This window comes from Stegodyphus dumicola, chromosome X2, assembly GCF_044657685.1.
Source record: "Stegodyphus dumicola isolate Sdum_Otavi_A_Nest chromosome X2, ASM4465768v1".
Classification (NCBI taxonomy): domain Eukaryota; kingdom Metazoa; phylum Arthropoda; class Arachnida; order Araneae; family Eresidae; genus Stegodyphus; species Stegodyphus dumicola.
In genome coordinates this window covers 139284855-139307733 of record NC_140781.1, presented here as the reverse complement: position 1 = coordinate 139307733, position 22879 = coordinate 139284855, and the positions used below count along the sequence as shown (strand labels likewise).

The following is a 22879-nucleotide window of genomic DNA, read 5'->3' as shown; positions in this document are numbered from 1 at the left end:
CTCCACCTACACTTGAATTTTTAAGAATTTTAAAGTAGCTCATCGAGTTGTAGAATGTCGAGTAAGGTGTGTCTATTTGGTCGTTGAATTCTAACAAATCATGGTGGTTAGGGGAAGTGTTGTAAGACTAAAACACGAATATTCCCATTTGACACCACACATGGTGGAGAGCCAGAGTAAAGTTAAATTAATGCTTGAAAAATTGAATGAATGTGAAGTAAGCAATAACTAAGGAAAACGAATCGTTTAAAAACAAAAACTTATTGTGTCAAGAAAGTGTAAATTATAATGTATTTAGAAAGATACTGATACTTATTCCTTTCAGATGCTGGAAGGAAAAGACCAAGATTGATTGATGAAGTCCAGGAAAAGTTGCTGTAAGAAGAGAGAGTTATAAGTATACACAGAAATTTAGTATACAATTTGTTACATAAGATTTTTTTTTTTTTTTTGTGTGTGTGTAAACGAGGTTCTCGAGAGTTAGTTCAGAATTATAGAAACTTACAACAGGTCGTTTGTAGGACCTGCTTCCAAGTTTTCCAAATTCTGGCAGCGGCAAATGTAGGGTTTATATTTATTTTAACTAACATTTATTTTAAGTTTAAACTACCTTTCCTGTCAAGCCTTACTTTCCCCTGGAACTGCCAATGCCAGAGTATGTAAATTTTAGTAGAACGCGCAAGGATTCAAATTATCAGCGCAAGTATCCTGAGTTAAATAGAAAGGAAACGAGTTCGAGGTGTGCTGTTCTTACTTCACGAGCGCGGAGGTAGTTAGCCAGAAATTGAAGAACCCCGCGTTTCGGCCTGTGTGCTTGCCTGGAAGAATTGTTAATCGTTCAAGTGATCTTCAAGTTTGCTGAATTAGCAGCGGTATTGTAAAACGCGGTGAGGTTAGTTACTTTTAGAGAGCCTCGTAGTTAGAGTCTTGTCTTTAGTTTCTTTTCAGGTTATTATTTTTATTTTACCGCCGAGTTGGCGTAGTTTGTGAGCGTCAAGAGTACGCACTTGTAATTTATTACGTTGAATAAAAAGGGACTTAAACCCTTAACAAGACTCTGTCTTTTATCCAGTTTCAACAGTCACCTCTTGGTTGCGTGCAAGTTGGAGGCGCGCAACGCTACAAAGTTAAAAATAACATCTAAAATTAAATAAAGCTCATATACATGGTAAGAAAATAGAGGAATTAAGCTAAAATTAAGAGCCTGTTTGAAATTAAGAAGGTTGAAACGTATGAAAGTCGTTACAAATTAAATGAAAGTCATGTGAAAATATAACAAATTAGTTAAAATTCTTTGTTGAAAACTAAAAACGTTAAAATATAGAAAAGGAGTTAAAATTTACATCTAGAATTAAATAAGTCAGGTATATCATGTGAAAATATAGCAATTATGTTCAAATTAGGACTATATTGGAAATTATGAAGGTTAAAATGTATAAGAGAAATGAAGTAAAAGTCATGTACGTAGTGTGAAAATATAGTAAATTAGTTAAAACTCAGAGTATGTTGGAAACAAAAACGTTAAAAAATAGAAAATAAGTTAAAATTTACACATAAAATTAAATAAACGTCAGGTATATGATATGAAAATGCAGGAATCATGTTAAAATTAGGACTATATTGGAAATCATGGAGGTTAAAATGTATGCGAGAAATCAAGTAAAAGTCATGTATATAGTGTGAAAATATAAACTGGTTAAAAATTTGAGTATATTAAATAGTGTGAAGGTTAAAATGTACAAAACAAGCTAGAAATGTTACATCTAAAATTAAATACAAGTCGTCTATATGATTAGAAAATGTATGAAATAAGTTAAAATACAGAATATGTTGAAGATCGCTAACGTTGGAAAGAACGAAAAAAGTTAAAAATTACGTCTAACATGGAATAATATAATACACGAAAATGCGTGTTTTAGTAATTACGCTCATAAAATATAACGAATAAGTTAAAAGTATTGCCTAACAAGTGTGAAAAAACTCTGCATAAAATGAATTTAAGAATAAAAATGAGTAATGTAATGAAGATTACGGAAAGTATATGTGATATTGTGAACAGAAGATTTAAGAAATAAGGTAAAAATCTGAGTGTATAGGATCACTCAATCATTAAATTCGAAAATAATCCTCATTCAGGGTAACTAGGAGATAATCATCATATACGTAGTAAAACAGTTGAACTACGAAGAAAAAACACAAAGGCTAAAAATTTATTAACGAAGGGAAATCACCTCCGATAAATCAGTAAAATATAATCTCTTATTAAATTGTGATGACATGTAGCAGTTTTGCAGATATTCAGTCATAGGATAAATACAAGTAAGAAAATAATTATCTTCGGAAGAGGTTATACTGTGAAGGAAACATTTCAGTTTATATGTGTTTAAGGAAATGAACTATATCAGTCACTTAAAACACCTACTTGATATATGCTTTCAAGAATTCAATATAAATAAGTACACATTATCATATAACTACTCAATTCCTAAATCACCAAATTAAAAAAGAAAATAATCTAAGCACGCGTCCTTTTTCTGTGACGTAGCAACTACTCTACTCGCATCCACTTTCTGTTAAGGCTCCCTGTCCCCATTTTCAGATCAGCCTCCCTTCCACGGCTGACCCTTCCTTATCGGGATCTCCCTCAACTCCAGATCTCTAAGATCCCGATCCAGAACTCTCATTTCCTCTACTGCTATGTTTTAATTTTATTACAGTTATTTTAATTTAATGCATCTTTCCTATCTTATCTAATTTCAACTTAAAACTCCGTACCATAATAAGTTTTTAGAATCGCTTTGAATGCAAATGAGGAGGAGTCAAGTTCAACTATAAGTATTTAAGTAAAGTTCAACTGACTTCGACAGAGAGAGTTAGGATTTTTGAGTAGCGCGCGTGTACCTTTTAGCTACGTATCTCTAAGCTGTTGTTACGCTCGGCTGTGTTACGTGCCTTTTTATAGTTCGCTAGCTAATTTAACATTACGGGCCAACTAGTTTTGAATTGTTTTCGCTTCAACTAAATCTCTTAGTTGTCATTGGTTAGTTCTTATTTCTTACTTTTGAGTTTAGGCCCGAGTTGAGGCTTTGCTGTACGCCCAAAGAAAGGGGGCCGATTGTTAATCTTATTTTGAGTGAATAAAGAGTAACTAACTCTTCTTGAGTTTACGTTTCTGTTCTTGGACTTAAGCGATTATTCGCTTAGCGGTTCACTAGGTTCCTCGACACTGAATTTGACATAATAAAAGAGAGGCACTCTATAAGATTTCATCTCATATTTTTATTCAAAGGCGTTGGTCTTCAGGAAAAGAGGTATCCGTCCCATTACTTGGAGCAGCATTTTCATAATTTAATCTTCGATGATAGGTTTATTTACTGTAATTTAGGACTTCTTTATTATCTAATTCGTAATTAGTTTCTAACAACTGTACTAAAAGTAATGAAAGTGTGAATCCAGCAAAACCATTGCTTTTTTCTATCATTATTTATACTGCGGGACTGCATCCCAATAGTACGCTGCATAGTCTTGCGAAAATGTACTATCCCCACTCCCTAAAATTCATCAAATCTCTACTTATAATAAAAGGAAGAGTCTATCAGTCTATGTGTGTCTTTCGTTCGTGCAGCGCGTAAGCTAATAGATCCACAGCTACGAAATTTGGTACACAGGTGCATCTAGACAAGAGCCAGTGCAGCTCGAAGCGATTTTTTTCAAAATTCGATTATTTAGTTTTTTTTTATTATTTTATGTGTTTTGATGAAATCGCGTCAAATCAATAACTATCTCTCATTATATCAGCAACAATGGTGCGCAGCCATTATTGCTGATATATCACTGTTGCCGTTGTTGCTGATATGAGCACTGTTGCCACTCGGAAAAATGAGGTCCATAATTCTGTGCAGTTTTTAAATTTAATGTTTGGTGTTTCGATTTAGGCATTTTCCCTGTACATTTGAAAGCCAGATGAAGGCTGGCCGCGTAGCGGCTTGTTAGTTATATATCTGTTATATACTATATAACTAATTTGATTCTTACTCGGAAAAAAGACGAAACTTCGCACTTAATTTGGTTATTGTTAATTGATAGTAGATTGGTTTGTTTTTCTTGACAACTCAATTAATCTGTGATCAATGACATAGCTACATTTTCAGTTCTTTAAATTTTAATTTTAATATTTAGAATTTTTATGGTTAAAACTTTTTTCTATACAGATTTTAAATAATGTGTACAATAATAGAAATCTAAGTAACTTTAAACTTACTAAAAATACTTACTAACATTTTTTCTAATAATTCATAGCTTTAATTAAATTTCTTTTCCTTGAAGATAATATGAGAAATGAATTAATTTAAATCGAAATGAAATTTTAATACTTGCACAATAGCTGCAAAGTAATATAATAATAATTTATTTACTAAGGTAATATTGAGTATATTATCTCCTAATAGTATTTTTAAGGTAAATTGAATTTTAATCATGACAAATAGAAATGTAAATTTTTTTAAATGAAAATTAATAAACTAAGTAATTATCGTCATTGATCGGAAATTGGTTGACTTTTCAAGGTAAAGACTTTGAGTAAATGATGAAAAACCTTCGTATTTATTAATTATTTTAATTGAATGGGAGCTGGTTTGTTCCCCTTGAAAGGTCAACCAATTTCCGATCAATGACGATAATTACCTAGTTTATTAATTTTCATTTAAAAATTTTACATTTCTATTTGTCATGATGAAAATTCAATTTACTTTAAAAATACTATTAGGAGATAATATACTCAATATTTAGTAGATATATATATATAGAGAGATATAATTTATCAAGTAAAGCAGTAATAACAATTTTTGTCAAGAAAACATCTTGCGCAATATGCTGCAAAATAAGTAAAAAATAAAAATTGTAGAAAGCTCGCCTAAAAGTTACCAAGAGCTGCTGCTCCAAAAGGTTAAAGACGTTTTTAAAAATTAATACACATGAAAAGCAAATCATTAGACATGTAAAACATAAATACAATAAAATTAAAATTAAATAACAGAAAAAGTTAAAAAGTAAGCGGAAAATGGTAAATTAGCCCAATTCGATATCCAAACAGGCTTTTCAAGGGAAATTTCAATTATTTGAACGTCGAATCAAGCCAACCCCATTACGCGTTTCGCCGAAACAGACAATTGAAACTTTTTCGCTAAAAAAATTTTTGACAAAGTGTCTTGGAAATTTTAATAGTCTCAATTCTCTGTTCCAATTTCCCGACGCGTCCGCTCAGAAAGACACATTAAGGTGTTAAAATATGTAAATCAAAAACAAACTTTCTAAATCTAGTCTAAAATTAAAATCAAAACGAAAATAAATAGCGATGAGCTATTAGTCCTTAAAATACAAATATATTCGGGCTGGGCCTGCTAGCTTAAAGATTAACAATTTAATTTTTAAACTGTAGATTTTATGAAACTGTAAGAAAACCTGTAGTTAATAATCAATATAAAATAAAATAAATATAAAATAAAATTGAGAAAAGAACAACTCAATGGGTCTTGCTAAGACCAAGAAAAAGTTGTAACAAAAGAAACAAAAAAACTGACCTTTGGCGATGTAAAGCTGTCCCTCTGGAAACATGCAGTAAAATGGCTGTTAAATTCAAGCGTCTTATTTTTGGATTGACGTAGGTAGGGGGGAGCGAAGCGTTGTGGGCGTTTAGCCAATGCGAAGTGATTTTCGTTATCTGTAACTCGTCTCCTATTATCGGAGGGGGCCGGAAACCTCGTGAACCGTGTGAAGAGCTCAAAAAAATGGCGCTTGGCTTGTAGAAGGATGGAAAAAATTCTTTCGAAGTGAAAATGGCAAATTCAGCTAAAACTATAAAAACTAGGCCATTAAAGCATGAGAAAAAGGAAAAAACAGTAATTTGTTAAAAAAGTCGTAATTCTTCAAGCTAGCGGGCGATCAAGCTACTATGAAAAATGAAAAAAGCTCGATTTGTTAATAAAAGCAGTAATATTGGCCACTAAAGAAATTTAAATTTACAAATATGTACATAATAGTATTTAAGATTAAAGTGCCAAAATTTTTTAGGAGGAAAGAGAATGAATAAACGAGAATTTTCTGTACATTTTTACAATAGATTTTCTGAATTAGTCATCCTTCTTAAACCGTCCGAAGCTTTAGGTATAAAAAATCATTATCTAACTCAAAAAATCTATAATTAGGTAAGGTTAATGCCAGCTTTGGTCAGGGAATTTTTAATTATTTTATGTGGTATTTGGTTACTTTTTAAAATAGTTACGAAGTATAGTATTTCTTCTTGTAAGTGATCCGCAGTATTGCAAATTCTTTTCATTCTAAGTAGCTGAGAATAAATTGTGTTGATTATTACTCTTTTGGAAATATTTGAATTCCAGTTAGTGAGTTTAAGTGTGGAAAAATTAAATTCTCTTCTTTTATCGTAAACTTTAATAAAACGGTAATCAATAATATGCAAATCAAGGTAGACTATATCATGCTGTTCTGTATTGGTTTTATTAAGTTTTAAGCAAGCAGGGTAGATATTAGCGTTTTCTATTTTGTTGTAGTTATTAAATGCTATGACATCATCAATATATCTATAGATGTGTTGGAAAAAGAGACTTTCTTCCGTTCTGAGTGAACGTACATAGGTTAGTTCTTTAGTGAACAGGAATAATTCACAAACTGAAGTTGAAAAATTCCCGCCCATAGGAATTCCCTGAACTTGTTTATAGATGTAATTGTCAAACTGAATAAAATTATTGAAGAGAACGCTGGTAAGGAATAGCTGCCATTTTTCGTTGCTGAGAATGGTAGAAATTTGTGGAAATAAATCTGGAAGAGCAAGTAAACTTGTAAAAATTTCTTCGAGTGGTAGAGATGTATAAAGGTTTTCAAAGTCGTAGCATTGGATATGTTCTATTTGAAGAGAATTCAGAGTTTTAATAACTTGTTCATATATATATAGAGAGAGAGAGAGAAAGAGATTTTTTTTTATTATTATTATTATTATTTTAAAACCGGTACGAAACAAAATTTTCTATTCTGCTCTTCTCTCTGCTCTTTACTCTTGCCATATAACAGCTCTAACAATGGACAGAACTAAATAAAATCAAATAATAGAAATACAAGCCTCAAATAATGATTTTGTTTCGTACCTGCTTTAAAATTAACTTACGTGTGTGTCTTTTGGTTTGGTTTATTTAATTACGGTGAAGCACGCGAAGTTTATCTGCCTTCGAAGAGAATTTTTTTGGCATAATGCCGTATCAAATCTGTAGGAAAAATTATTTATCTTATGCATGCTTAGTTTACATCCCTGTTGTCGAATACAGTAGTCACTAACCACATGCGGCGAATGAACATTTTAAACGCTGCGCCTGCAACAGGGGGCGTTTAAAATTTAATGTTTAATTGAACCTATAAAAACGTTTTAAAAAACCGGATTCTTTGCATGTTTTATGTCCGTCTTTCAATTTATCACTATCCGCTTGCATTGTTTAGAAAGAATATATGAAAATTTGAAAAGTAAGAAGAAAAGTTATCGAAGAACTAAAAGAAGCAAAATATTTTTCGATGCTATTCAACGATATACTTGATATTTTTCATAAGAATCATATGAACTAAGTTTCACGCTATGGTAAGATTGATATAAGACATCAAAATAGTGGAATCGATCGCTGGGGCCATTAAAACAACGATAAAATCCTTGAGAATATTTAGCTGCGATTTTATAAAAATTAGGTAAATGACGGAGTTTAAGCTCGTAGCTGTAGAAGAATTCGTCAGCGGTCGGCAAGTGAAGTCTGCTGGGTACTTAGTTTGACGTTAATTCAAATCCTGGTGAATGGGCTGGATGCACGGGTGTTTTCATGTTTTTTCCCATGCGTAACATGATTACGAAACACTTTCCTTTCAAAAATCTTCCACGAAGGCATTCTTCCTCTTATACTTTATAGTAATCGATTAAATAAATGATAATTTTGCAGCCTTTGGCGCTTTATGATTTTAAACATAAGGACATTGAAAATTGAATCAGCTATTTTGAGTAACCCTCTAGGACATGTTACAGAATTAAAGGTAATAAAAATAGAGAATTAATATTTTGCACATAAAAATTTTACAGAAAATATGACATTTTGGATTTTTAAGTATACTTTTCTTTATATTTGTAACTCTTTTTTTTTTTTTTTTTTTTTCAGATTGTTTCTAGAAGTTCAAGAGAGAAGAATTTTTTGGTCATTCCTGGAAAGAAAATGAACAGAATAAGATTTTTTTATAACCTGCGATCATCATTAAATGAAAAATTAAATCTTATCAATTTGTATTGAATAAATAGGATATAGATCATATTTCAAGATGTTTTTGTTGTTAATACCAAACAACTGATGAATACATTAACATAATTTAGTGAATTAATGAACTGCTATTTTATTCTGTAATGTCATTGTTAAATAGAATAATAATATCATTTAACTATTTTAACTCTTAAAACTTAGTTTTTTTATTAAATAAAACTAGGTTAATTTTTAGTTTCTCAGAATCGTGATTATTCCGAAGGTTTCTAAGTCAACTTAAGCACTCGCATATTTTTTTCTCATCAGAGATTGCATTGACATATTACACTACCCTAGAAAAAGGTTTTTATTATTACCGATAAATTTCTCCTTCAAATAGTTAACTCGTAACCAGCCATTTTCGTTTTCCCAGCTCACTTAATATATTTCTGTTATGATTTTATCTTTTTTTATGTGTGTTCTGAAACTTCCGGTGATAATTTAAAAAATCTTAAAAAGCAGAAATCAGTGTTTTTATTATTCGGTGTATTTCTTTATTTAACCTAATTTTTCATTAAAAAATATTAAATACAGCGACGGTTCAGGCTTCGTTATAAAAACTATTAATAAAGAGCTTTATGAGTATATATATATATATAATGTATGTGTAACATAATGTTCTAAGTTTAATAACTCTTTAGGTCTCCTTTTTAAGTTTGTTTTTCCCTTTTCTAGTACAAAAATGTTAAAAGTAACTCCCTGTCTTGTGACTTTTGTGCAATGCTATGAAGCATATATACTTACATTATGACACTATATGAAATTGGAAATATTTGAGTGTAACTAGTTCACATTATAGCTATGCATGAGTTTTACCATATGCCAATTAATTCCGTATCACGAGTTTTGGTGAATGGGGTACAGTGTTAACGTTCATGCAGACAAGAACGCTAAATAAAATCAAATTAGTTTTTAATAAATCTATACTTGACGCCTTACCTTGAAACTATAATTACAAGCTAAGAGTCTACTTGATTGGTCACTAGTTGCAAAATAAGATCAGAATCTCGAAGAATTCATTATGCAATTTAATCAAGGAGGAATCTCAAATTTTTTAGTGGATAGTCACACTTTTACTTTCAATTAACGCTTACCATTTGGATAACAATTTCTGTGAGCTCTTCTCCGGCAGCCTGGTTAATCATCAAACATAGGCCAATAGCTAATTGAACTCCAAGTGCGGCTACATTGTTTCTCGTTCGCTCCTCCACTCGTTCGCCGTCTCACTCAGACATATTTCTATGGTTCCGATTAAAATGTTTATACACCTACTCTTACCACATGAAAATCTAGATCTTTGTGGAGAGAAAAATCTGCCCGACTGAGTAAGAAGGGGCAGTAAAGATGCAAATTAAAAGTAAAGCTAAACAAATTTAAGTTAGACTAAGAAGAACTAAGCAAACTAAATTGCCACAACATAGCGGCAAAAATGAGACTGAAGTCTTTTATCCAATGGTAATGGAATATATTTAGACCAAAGCCTATATTGAACCAACAGAAATAAAGCGATACTATAATTTCACTGTTCTTAGTCTAATATATGTAGCGTAATTGTCTCTCTCCTGTCTCTTTGCGCCGCTAATGTTATTTCCGCCGCATCTCTTTATCACGGGTAGTAATGCTATAAATATGTGAACGTACTTTTATAGTTATGAAATACTCAATTTATACCTTGCGTCAGTTTAACTGTATGTGTTTAAAGAACGTTATCCCAACAATAAAGAAATTAATCAACCAGCCATGAATGGATCTTCATTGTAACAATCCAACTGTTATGATCATAAGACAGACTCAAAATTTTTATTACAAATGGTATGTTAAAATAATTTCAATTCGAAAGCTTGTGTTGCGGTGTCAAGAGCTTACAACTTAATATCCTCAAGAAGAATTTACCCTTATTTTTTTTGCGGGGGGAGGGTAAACATAAAATTATCAAAGTACTAAAATTTTATATTACCATTTGAATAAAAATTTAAAAAGGAAATGTTTATAATAAATCACATAAAAATTTGCAATTGATTAATTAGGAAATTATTTATTTATCACATTTATGGTATAAAATACGTTGCTAAATCTCTAAGAAATACAGGTAAAGTAATTATTTAAATCATCCACTTCAGTTACTTAACGGATAAAGATAAAATAATTAATGATTACTTAACGCTTAAACGATGAACATAAAATAATTAATGATTACTTAATACTTAAACGATGAAGATAAAATAATTAATGATTACTTAATACTTAAACGATGAAGATAAAATAATTAATTAAACTGTTCACTTTTTAAGAAATACAGGTAAAATAATTACTCAATTCAAAACGGCAAAGCAAGTGAAGGCTATCTGCCTAAATGAAGGAATGCATTCGTGGAAGAATTTCTGAAGGAAACTGGCACTTACTGATGTTACACATGAGGAGAAACAAAGAACACTTACGCAGCTAGCTCACTTCCTGGAATTCAAACCCGTGCCTAACTATCAGCCTTTAGCAATTTTATCCTCTTTAACCACTGAAGAAGTCTGCCACGTGTTCCTGATGATTTTTTGCAATGGACAAGACTAAATAGCTAGTTGAAAAGAATAATACCTCTTCGAGATGCTAAGAAACATACTCCTTCGGCACTTTAACGCTGTTCTTGTATTACGAGCAAAATTTTAATTTAGTTTCGGACGCCATTCAAATGCATAATGAATTATACGAACCTGAAACGCGTTTTTACGTTTAAATAAATAATTAAATAAATAGGTGCTACAGTTATTCTCTAGAACTTGAATCAGTTTAAAAAAAAACACTACACATTTTATAGTGAAAGACGTTTTTTTAAACAAAACATTTTTTTGGGGGAAACAAAATTGCTTTGACAATTTAGCAAACGAAATGCATTACATTTCACTTGATACACACCTCTTTATTTTTCCGTAGTACATTTAAAATACACGAAATTTGTACAGAGGGGTATTTAAACATTTTTAGACAGATTTCGATAAAAAAATTTTAGAAAAGCAATGTTTTGCAATAAAAATTTATTGCAACAGTTGATTATTTGAAATGAGAAGTAACGTCTGCTGCTTTTTCTCTTAAAATGCGAAGAAGCTGTCTATTGAAGAATATGTTTTTGCGTTTTCCGAGGACATTAGGTTAATTTGAAGCAGGAGAGATGAAAAATGAGCAAGGCCTTCGCCGGGACTCGAAACACGGGCCTCTCTAAAAATATAACAGAAGTGGCAGTTTAAAAAGCATAGCTGCTTTAAATTATCAAATATAAACAATTTTCCAGCAATGTAACCGGAAATTAAAAAAAAATATCAATAAAGAAAAATCGTTATGGAGGCACTGGGTAATAATAATGTCATTGAGGTAATGGCTCATCAAGTTCCTTTTTTGGCTCCAGTAAAATCGAAACTACATTTATAAGACTGAATACATCCAGCATATTATAATAACAATTTCTAATACAGAATTTTACTCTTAAAATGCCTCACTTCTAATATATTACAGATATTTCTATTTTACCATATTTATTATTTCGGAACAAAAATGAATATTATGATTCTACGGTTCTCGCGAATGCATTATGTGTAAACAAAAATCAAAGAATTTCTCAATCATTTCAAAATGACATAATATTCATAAAAGATTTATATATATATAGTATTTACTAAAGAAATATTGACTATATTATTAAAAACTCATTAAAGTATTTTTACGTTTTCATGTTTAAGTATTTGCACGTTTTCAACATTAAGAGTTTAAACATTGCTAAAGATTAATGCTTAAATGCAAAATAAATGATATCATTGAAAACTATTTGTTACTTAAGTTATCATAGTAGCAGGAAAAAAATTCATACCTGACGGGCGAGGTATCCCGTCAGATATGAATTAAGAAAGTTTTGTGAGCTGGATCCAACGGGTGTGGATGCAAGTACTGTTTCTGAAAAAGAAACTGAGCAAAAGCCAAGTAAAAAATCTCAAAGTTGAACATTAAAGTTGGGTGTCGAATTATGAGGTGGGTCGTTTTGGATGGGGTCATAAAAGAATCCTTTATAGTGTAACAATAATTTATTACTAGGTTTAAGTTACACACCGACATTACGTTTTACTTTAAGTAAATTACAGAACAAGAGGCTGACACAACTCATCAGGTTAATGGCTTTTACTGAAGTATTTCACAATAGTACTGAAGTAATCACTTTACTGAAGTAATCACTTGTCTTTTACTGAAGTATTTCTCTGGCTACTCACCAGAGGGCACCCTTGTTGCTACAGTTAAGCCAACAGTTTATATTAGCAGCAGAGTTTATATTAAAGGATTGGTTACAGCACGCGAATAACCAAGCCTTTAGAGGAAATCGAAACGGCATGCTAGTTTTGTTTATTTGCTTATGGCTATGGCTAAGCACACTAGGGCTATCTGCCTAAAGGGAGGGATGTCTTTATGGAGGACTTTCTACGTAAAACTAGCTCATATCTATGTCACAAGGAGAAAACCTCAAGCTCGTTCCTCCGGAATTGACCCCAGGTCGAACTACCAATATTCAGCGCCTTTTAGCAGCTGGTGAAACGGTATGCTGGTGTTTGGGCTGGTCAGCTTCTGCAAACTACTATTCCCTCCCTGAATACTGTTTAGATGGTTAGGTTAGGCTAATTAGTTAAAACAAAGCAATGCAAGACTTGTATATGTATGGAGAGGGATAACGTCGTGGAGGATAGACGAAACTTTGCAGTGTCCAGGTGGGTAAACTTCTATCTGGATACAGGAGTAGCAGGAAACTACACAGAAGAAAGGGTTCAAACCCTTTATTAACTCTTTAAAATTTACACTGCGTCAACTCGACGCTTACAAACTTCGCCTCTGCTTGGGCGGTAACTGAAAAGTAGGTAATTGAAAATCAAAAGTTGAAATGTTTAACAAGTGCTAAACTAACCTACAGGGCTCAGCGAGATCCCGAACTTCAACCCCCTTCTAAAACTAGTGGCAGCAGATAAATGCAATGAGCAAACGTACCTACGAGCAGCGAGACGACAGCTAGAAGCCCAACTCTCTAACTTCCCTTCTAAAACCTCGGTATTTAAACTCTCCTCCTCTCCTCCTCAAGGTAGAAATTGCATTCTTCCACGCGAGCTACAAATTTAATTATTCTGGCACTGACAATTAGGGGAATGAAGGGTTATAGGAAAGTCTGAACTAAAATTAAAATTATCAGTTAAAATAAATATAAATCCCTAAAACTTGCATATATTCAGGTTACACACGGGCAAAATATGAGAACTCTCATACAGCCAACAGTTCGTCCCTCTTCCCCCCCCCTCCAAGATTTAAACCCACTAGTGTTCGCAAATGTTATCCGCCCGGCCTGTGCTGAGCCATGGCAATTGTTCAACTATTAAACTTATTTGCTAGTTACATAGAAATTTCAAAGTTGATCTCACATAATCACTGGAAAGATTTTTAGAATAAATAAATACTGCAAAAGTAAAGAAACTGCCAAAAATACTGCACAATTCATAACAAGGCAAAAAATACAGCATACCAGCTACTTCAGAGTACTTTCAAAGGCTTGCATCAGCATTGATGCCATATCTGTAACAGGAAGATCTGTAATAACTTCTGAAAAGGAAAACCCTTAAATTATGGCAATGTGACTAAACTAATATAGTTTTAACACTCAAGAATAATTATCGTATCTGATTGCTGGGCAAAAGTACCAGATTACAACTAGTTCGTAAAGGTATAACTTTAATTTTAGGAAAAATTAATAGGGAAGTGGATTTCTTATATAATAATTGACTGCTACTCATTGTATAACTGCGATTAAGTAAGCGAGAAATAATTATTCTTCATCCATCAGTTAGTATAAATTTACGGAAAGGGGTTATAAAGCTACTTAAATAAAATCATCATATTAATAAAAACCATTTGCTTAGATTTTATTTAAAACCTAAACGTTTAATTGAGCTGCCTTTTTCTATGAAAATATTAAACAAAATTGTTTTTTGAATAGCTTGTTTACCTTATTAGGCATTTTGTGATAGTTGCCCGCCATTTTATAAAGATTTCGGCATTTAGCTCCACACCACATATAACGAAGTTTCGCAGAATGTTAAATCGTGATTGAATTCTAGCTCTTTTCAAACTAAATTTTAAAATAAGTTAATTGCAAAAGAAGTCTCTTAATTGTAATTAGCTCATCAGTATCTTACCACATCAAGTCCGTATGCATATGTCAAACCTAAACGTCATTAAACAGCAAATTTAGAAGATGAGCGGGAAGAAAGTAGATCTGATTACTGAAAAGTATCTGAAAGTAGATTACTGAAAAAACTCTGAAGCGAGTTCTGACCTCATTCGTAGAAGCTGTATGTTAATACGTCTTAAGTACTTCGAAAGGAAGCGTTTTGTTAAAATAAAGGCCAGAATCAAAAGATATAGTATCGGAAGCGTAAAGAATTTGTACTGTCATGAAGGCATTTTTGAAGCAGGAGACGTGAAAAGTGTACAATGCCCTCGTCTGGACTCGAATCTAGACCTCTCGAATACTACTCGCCGTGTGTGCTACCGTTACACCACGAAGGCACGCTGGAAGGAGGTAGAAAATACCTTATAAAATAATTCGAAAGTTAGCCTGGAAATGCCTCCTATTAATTAAAACCTAGGTGGATTGTTCAAAAGAGACATTTTCTCAACGTTTTAATTCCTTTTACTCGTGTGTCAATACATGAATTTTAAATGTAGCAATCAAAAAGTCCATTTTACTACCCGAAGAATCAGTATAAAGAGATTTTTCTGCCAGAAATTGCGGCAGTTAGATCGTGAAATTCGCGTATTCTCAACAATCTAGAAGCCATGGTAAAGTCAAGCTGTATCCTGAACAAAGGAATACAAATGTTATTTAACAAAGGAAATTAAAACGTCGTATTTCAACCTATTTTGAATCGCTGTAAAACGAAACAAGAAAAAAAGGAGGAAGTAAATTACAAACTACTAAAAACCGAGCTAAAAGTCACGAAGATATTTAAATAAATAGCTTTGCTGTGAATTTACGCCTACCAGTGGCACTGAATATTGCTAATCCGGTTTGGGTTCAAATTCTCGGCAAATGGGCTGGTTTCATGAGAGTTTTTATAGTTTTCTCCATTTTTAATGTCAATACCATTCAGTTATCCTTACACAGTCTAGTTCCTTATGAAATAACAAATACTAGCATCCATTATTTGTGGGGTTGTAGGAATTCAAGCATTTAAAGTAGCAGACTACAAAATCAAACACTTATTTAGCAACTCGACTGCGCCAATGGGGACAAAATATACTATGCTCTTAACAAGTGCAAAATTCAGTGATACACAGGTCCGCTAGGTGGAAAGTTCACCATCCCAGATTAAGACACAGTACTAGGTGGTTGTTTCAGTACTCTCTAAGCGAGTCAATCTGAAGAGATTCACTGGTGGGTTGTATAGGAGGCGCCTGGCGGATTGTGAAGGAACTCAAAAATTACAGAATGCTCATGTGATCTCACATAACTCAAAAATTACAGAATGCTCATGTGGCATTGCAGCTTCAAATACGAAACGTTTTTATCTTTAATAATTTCTAAACTTGATAGTCATCTTTAATAGTTTCTCTATTTCTGTTGTTCAAAAAAAGGTTTGATTTATTTGATTACGGCAAAGCACTCGAGGGCCATCTGCCTAAAGGGAGAGATGTCTTCGTGGAGGACTGTCTAAGGGAAACCAACTGGTATACACGTTACATATGGGGAAAAACACGAAAACGCCCATGCAGCTAGCCCGATCGCGGGATTCGAACCTCGGGCCGAACTACCAGTATTCAGCGACTTCATTACACTGCCGCTGTTGGGCCTCTAGAGAAGATTAAACAATATTTTAGTACTATCCGTATATAACCGAACACTACTTTTATGACTGAGCAAATTCCAAGCTTTAAAATGCAACAGGTAAGAATGGAATCAACATTGTCAAAAATCTATTATATCGTTGCTTGGGAAAGAACAACTTGATCTCAATAATGATTATTCTTTAACTCCCTTCCCCTATCCCCCCTCAAAAGTAAACTGAAGCTTAAGAATATTTATCACTCTATTCAGTCTCACTACAGGGAAAGGAGAGAAGGTGAAGGAGAATAAAAGAATCTTGCCAAGAAAACGAAACTTGCTTGTTTAAAAAAGAGAGAATACCGCAAAGTGCATTTTACCTTGAATTTTATTTGTTGAGATATTAATGGTGACACAGAAGAGTAAGATTTAAAATTTTTAAAATCCTTAGCTCGCAAAATATTTTGAATTTATTGCTGAAGAAAGAAGATAATAAATTCCAAGTCTAAGAAAGCTTTTTTGGAATAAATGAGCAACCTAGTGCATGGAAAAATAGCAGACTGTTCAAAATAGGTTGGATATTCAAACTGTGAACAAATGATATACAAACCGCATAAAGATTAGTTGTGGCTTTATCTTTCCCAGAATACTAAATATATGCTAAAGGTTATGTAGACATTCTGTGAGTGAAAACTATTATGCTAAACAGACCCATTAAAGACCCTCTTTGAGGCTCTGGCAACCATTCTTCCATGATGATGAAAACGACAGCAACCAACAGCCCATTTAATGCCTGTTTCACAATTTTAGAACTTCGCAAACTTTATATACACTGGTGTGCAAAAATTAAGGACGAGACGGTTTTTTCAATATAACTTTGTACAAAAGCTTTCAAAATCAACACATTTAATACCGTAAGATCCCCAATACGTAAGGACATGAGTAATGTAAACAACACTTACTAAAAGAGAAATCAGAGGGATAAAAAGAAGCTTTATTGAAAAAGTAGCATGGAGCGCAATGCGACTGAAGGCCGAAACATCCCTGTGATGGGTGTCCAGCAAGAAACATCCGGTCTTTAATAGGGAATATGATCTCCCCTGACTGCTAGGCAGGTTTCACAGCGTCTGCCCATGCTGAAAATGAGGGTGTCAATGAGTTGTTGAGGCATTGCTGCCCATTCGTCTTGCAGCGCCAATCGAAGCTCCGGAATCGTTACTGGTGATAAGGTACGAGCTGCCAAGCGTCTGCCTAGAAATTCCATACATGCTCGATGGGATTGAGATCCGGAGACCGTGCCGGCCAATCCATACCTTCAATATCCTCACTCTCTAAGAGCTGTTCGGCAGCTACTGTGCGATGACATGGTGCATTGTCGTCCATGAAAAGGAACTGCGGACCCATAGCTCCTCTAAAAAGACGCACATATGGAAGAAGAATCTCGTTACAATAACGGGTCCCGTTGACTGAACCTGCGTCGAAGATGTGAAGGTATGTACGACTACCAAGCATGATGCCTCCCCAAACGAGATCACCGCTACCTCCATACCTGTCCCTTTCAATGATGTTCGAGGGATGATTGCGGCTTCCCCGCTCTCTCCAGATGAGTATGCGATGAGAATCGCTACTCAGACTGAATCTGCTCTCATCTGTAAAGAGTACTCGTCCCCATTCATTGTCTCTCCAATTCCGGTGTTCCCGGCACCACAGAGAACGCCCCGGCGTTAGAGGTACACACCGTACAGGGCGTCGTGCAAACAGACCACCACCGTGCAGTCTTCTGGCCACGGTAAAACGCGATATCGGTCGTCCAGTCGCCTGTGTCGTGTGTCTAGCGATTTCTCCCGCTGTCTGCCGCCTGTTTCTTCTGGCCTGTAAGGCAATATACCGGTCATCTGCGGGCGTGGTTCCTCGTGGACGACCACTACTAAACCCCCGGATAGCTGTTCCTGTAGTTTGAAATTGTCTCCAAAGTCGTGAAATGATGCTGTGAGCAATTCCGAACTCTGCAGCCACACTTGTCACACTGCGGCCTTCCTCCAACTTCCCAATGATTCGACCTCGGGTAAAAGCATCCAGATGTCGTCTAACAGATTGATTATTTGCCATTTCTCGCTGAGGCAGCAACTCGGTGTGATTTTAACTGCTATACGGCGTGCAATCTCTTTGCCAGAAATACTGATCTTACACCGACAACATGCTTTATACTACTCAGACACTCCCCCATTACGTCTACCTGCATATCTGCGCATGTGCTACCGTACATCACCTTACTTAATCTCCTGATTGGTCTTTCTGTCCGCTCTGCCTCTTCGTTCAGCTGATATGCTAATTTTTCGACTTCGTCCTTAATTTTTGCACACCAGTGTATATCGCTTCCATTAGGATCATGTCAACCGTGAATTTGAGTAAAGAGTTCAACTATTATGTACGAATACAATGTCTAACGTCCTACATAGACACAGATGTTGCATACCAAGCTATGAGTCGACGTTTGCACGTATATATTCCATATGCTTCGAACTAGGGAAAAAACTCCCTTTTTTTAGTAACAAAAACAAACAAACAAAAAATTAAAGGAATTCATATTTTAACGTCGCACCAGAGGGTTTATTAATTTTAACGTCGCACCAGAGGTTTATTAATTTTTTATGCTCTCGCTGAGCTCGCAATTTTCTAATCTGCCCTTGGACCCACTCCAGCAAACTCATATTTTTGGTCTCTTAAACTTTAATGTTAAATATCGTTCTCTTCGAACTTACGCCACATTGAATTTAACAGTAAAATTACAAACTATTTTAAAGAAATATAATTTTAGAATTCTCGATAGAGGGCTAAGCGTTCCCATACCTTTTCTTTTCTCAGTTTATCATACCATGCTCAATTTTCTTAACAAGATGAACGGTACAACGCTTTTTTGCCTTTTTAACTTTATTTTCTTCACATTTACGCTACATAAAATTCAACCGCAAAATCACAAAATTTTTAACAGCAGTATAGGTTTCGAATTTTCGATACAGTATTAAAAGCTCCGCCATTAATGCTTTTTCAGTCTTTTCTCAGTTTATCAAATCGATATTTAGCTTTCTTAGTAAGATGACGTGCACAGACAAGGTTGTTGTTTTTTTAATTGTAATCCGAAAGAAATTTTAGTCTCAAACTACAATTTTTCGTTGAATCACGTTTCGGATAAAGAGATGCCCCCACTTCGGTCAACAGAAGAGGAAAGGCTTTTATCATCAAAAAGCAACTGAGAGGGCTCGACAACAACAAACAAAATCGGAACAGCAAAGAATAGCGGTATAAAAACCAAACGGCTTAGAAAATAAAGTAGTAGAACATCCATTGTCAGAAAAAAAAAAAAAGAGCTGAGCTTGCGGGAAAAAGGAACGATTCCAATGTTAAAATTAGGTTGTGTTCCATTTCATGCTTTCCCAGTTGAGGCCTTTAAAAAAAATTATGCCTTTTCAGCCCATGTTGATGTCTCATTCACGGTCAAAGCCAAAACCGAAAGCGTGATAGGTCAAGGGACTATCAAGTATGTGTAAAGTGATGTCTCAATGACTCTAGAAATTGCTCTGATAAAACATTGATGGCACTAGTAAATGTACCTAATACAAGAAACTGAAATAGTACGATTTTTGACATTCTCTTCATGAACATTTGCAGAAGGGAGGAAAAAAAATGCCTGAAATGGCATGATTTTTGTTACCACTTCTAGAAAGCTTGAATTGCGAAAAATGAGATCATGAAAATCTGAACCATTTCTGATTTTTTTTAAAAACTTCATTTAATTTTTATAACCTATGTTTAATTTTTTATTAACTTTCTCTCATTTTTAACAAACATCACTTTCTTCGCAGTTATACTACATAAGCTACAACAGCAAAATAACACAATATTTAAAAACAGCATATCGTTCAGAATTTGGAAGCCTTTTGTATTTGAAAAGTGATATGGACAAGAAAAATGAGTTTTGAGACTAATAGAACCTCTGATATTTTAAAAAAATAACTGTCAAATACTACAAAGGTAAAGTGGATGCAATTACGTAATTACAAAAAAATATCTTTTCAGTGTTTTAGGATTCGCGGCGGAATGTAATTTCACACTGTATGAGAGGGGATATAAATTGTAGAACGAGGAGTTCAATAAAGTTGCATTATCCTTTTAGGATGATAAATGCTGTCTTTTTGGTTGTATTAAAGGTTAGGCCTGCGTGCATTATAATACGCGTGTAATTTTTTAGTGGAGCATTTAACATCTCCCCCCCCCCCGAATAATTTCATTCTGCATGTTCCCGCAGTAAAACCTTTCTAAGAAGTTTTCTTGCTTGAAAGAAGTTTATTTCACAAAGTCCCAACTATTTTGCTATTTCGAAAATGTTACATTTTCAACATTTCAGCGTGCCAATATTTTATTTTGAAAATTCCTCCCCTGAGAAGTTTGCAATTAACTTTCAGGATAATAGGTTTTTCCCCTATATTCTTATAAAGAAAACCTACTGAATGCACTTATTTATTCACTTTGAACTATAGAAACGAAAGTCGTGAATCCTATTTTTAGAACACTGATAATTTTTTTCTCTTGTTATCAATATCTTTCGACTGACCACATACCATTTGCCTATCATCAAAAAGATTAACACGATCTCTAAGCGAATTGAAAGATGTCTAAGTTTTGATCCATTTCCTTTCATTTTTCTCTTAGAATATAAAGCATGGAAAAGAGGTCTGCTTAGATGAGAAATAAGAAAATTCTTGTCAGTCTTTTACGTTTCTTTTAAAACACTATTCTACGTTTATGAGACTTTAAATAACTTATTTAACTAAATTAATTAATAGATTTTTCAGATTAAAAAATTCAATTAATGAAAAATTTGAAGAAATGTATATTAAAAGGTCTATGAAAATGGTAAGTGATTGTTTTCTCTGTTTTGCATATTAGTTGAAATTTAAGATGTTGCATACAAAGAAGCTTTTTCTATAGCTTTTAAATGTATCTTCCATTTCTGAAACTTCATAAAGCTTATCTTACAAAATTAATGAACAGATATTTCCCAATAAATGACTAAAAGTTTTAATTAATGACAGATTTGAAGAAACTCATATTAAAAAGTCTGCAAAAAAAGCATGCGATTTAAATCCAATTTGGTGCATTTAGATTAAATTTAGGAAATTAAATTCTGAAATAATTTAATTGAAATCAATTTCATTTTTAAGTAGTAACTGAATTAGGAAATAAAATTTAATATGAAATATTTTTATTTAGTTAAAGGGATTTAATTTTAAAACAACTACTAAAGTTATAAATTTTATATTATATATTTATTAACATTTATGAAAATCTATTATTTGTAAATATCTCTGATTTTCTGAGCAAGATATTCCTGTTCAAAGAGCTTTCTAGCTTAATAAGATTTTTTTATTTGGGTTTCCGGAAACCTTCTCGAGTTTGTACATAAAACTGTGCTAAGGATTATACAATATTTCTCCCACTTCCCTAGGGTACCTTAATGGTGTAGTGGCTTTGCACACTGAGCCGGTATTCCAGAGGCCCGTGGTTCGATTCCCGCTGAAGGCGGTTGCATATTTTTCATCTTTTCTGCTTCCAATTAACCTAATGACTCTTCAAGTGGCGCCCGAACTAAAAGGGTTGTGGATGATGATTCTCCGCACCCAGGATTTGGCGACTAGGTCCCCTAAAACTCTAGTCGCCCTTTAAAAAGGGGAGTATATAAGGTATTTCTCCCACTTTTTAGCGTGCCTTCATGGTGTAATGGTAGCACGCTGGGCCGGTATTCCAGAGGTCCGTGGTTCGATTCCCGGCGAAGGCGGTTGCATATTTTTCATCTTTTCTGCTTCAAATTAACCTAATGACTCTACAGGATAAAGTGCATTTCATTTCGTTAAAGGAATGTCTTCTTTTAATCCAAACTTAATTGTAGAATTAGTGACAGTATTGAAAATAAATTTAAAATCCATGTTCACTGGCTTTAAACTGCTCTTATTGCCAACGACATAAGCTCTTTCTCCCTCTCGCTCTCTCTCTATATATATATGTATATATACATATATATGTAATTTAAAGTTTCTAGAAAAATTAAACAACATAAAGAGGAAACAATTAACAAGTAAATAAAGGCTTAACATGAAATCTATTAAATACTATTATTATAATTTTTAAATTAGTTACATATAATCGTAAATTTTAAATAAATTTAAATTATTAATTTTAAATTCTAAATGAATTAAAAGGTGGTGTAGTGTGGTGTATTTAATTATGGCAAAGCACACTAGTGCTATCTGCCTAAGGGGAAGGATGCCTTCGTGGAGGACTTTCTAAGGGAAACTGGCTCGTATACACGTTACACATGGGGAAAACCACGAAAACACCCATGCAGCCAGCCCGTTCGCGGGATTCGAACCTCGGACCAAACTACCAGTGTTCAGTGACTTTACCGCTCGGCCGCTGGTGGGCAAACGAATTAAAAGGAAACTTCTGAAACTCATCTAGGAAGGAAAATTAAGGAAAACTGCCTACGGATTAATATATATCCTTTCATAATGCAGATCAAATAATTAATAAGTTATCTTATTCTTGGTATACCCTGTTCTTTAGTTACTACCGAATTAGAAAAAGTAGTTTACTTTATAAAAATTCTTCTTCTCCTTCTTCTTTATTTACTTTATAAAAATTCTTCTTCTCC

At 33.5% G+C, this 22879-nt stretch overlaps 1 protein-coding gene across 1 annotated transcript in view; it reads left to right on the top strand.

The window, feature by feature from the left end:
- Positions 1 to 8345, top strand: part of LOC118194276 (uncharacterized) — a 75575-nt gene extending 67230 nt beyond the window's left edge. Inside the window, exon 7 of the mRNA XM_085809729.1 lies at positions 8202 to 8345. Coding sequence (XP_085665855.1) covers positions 8202 to 8259 — 58 coding nt within the window. The 3' untranslated portion in view covers positions 8260 to 8345. The remainder of the gene's footprint in view (positions 1 to 8201) is intronic.
- The last annotated feature ends 14534 nt before the right edge of the window (positions 8346 to 22879 follow it).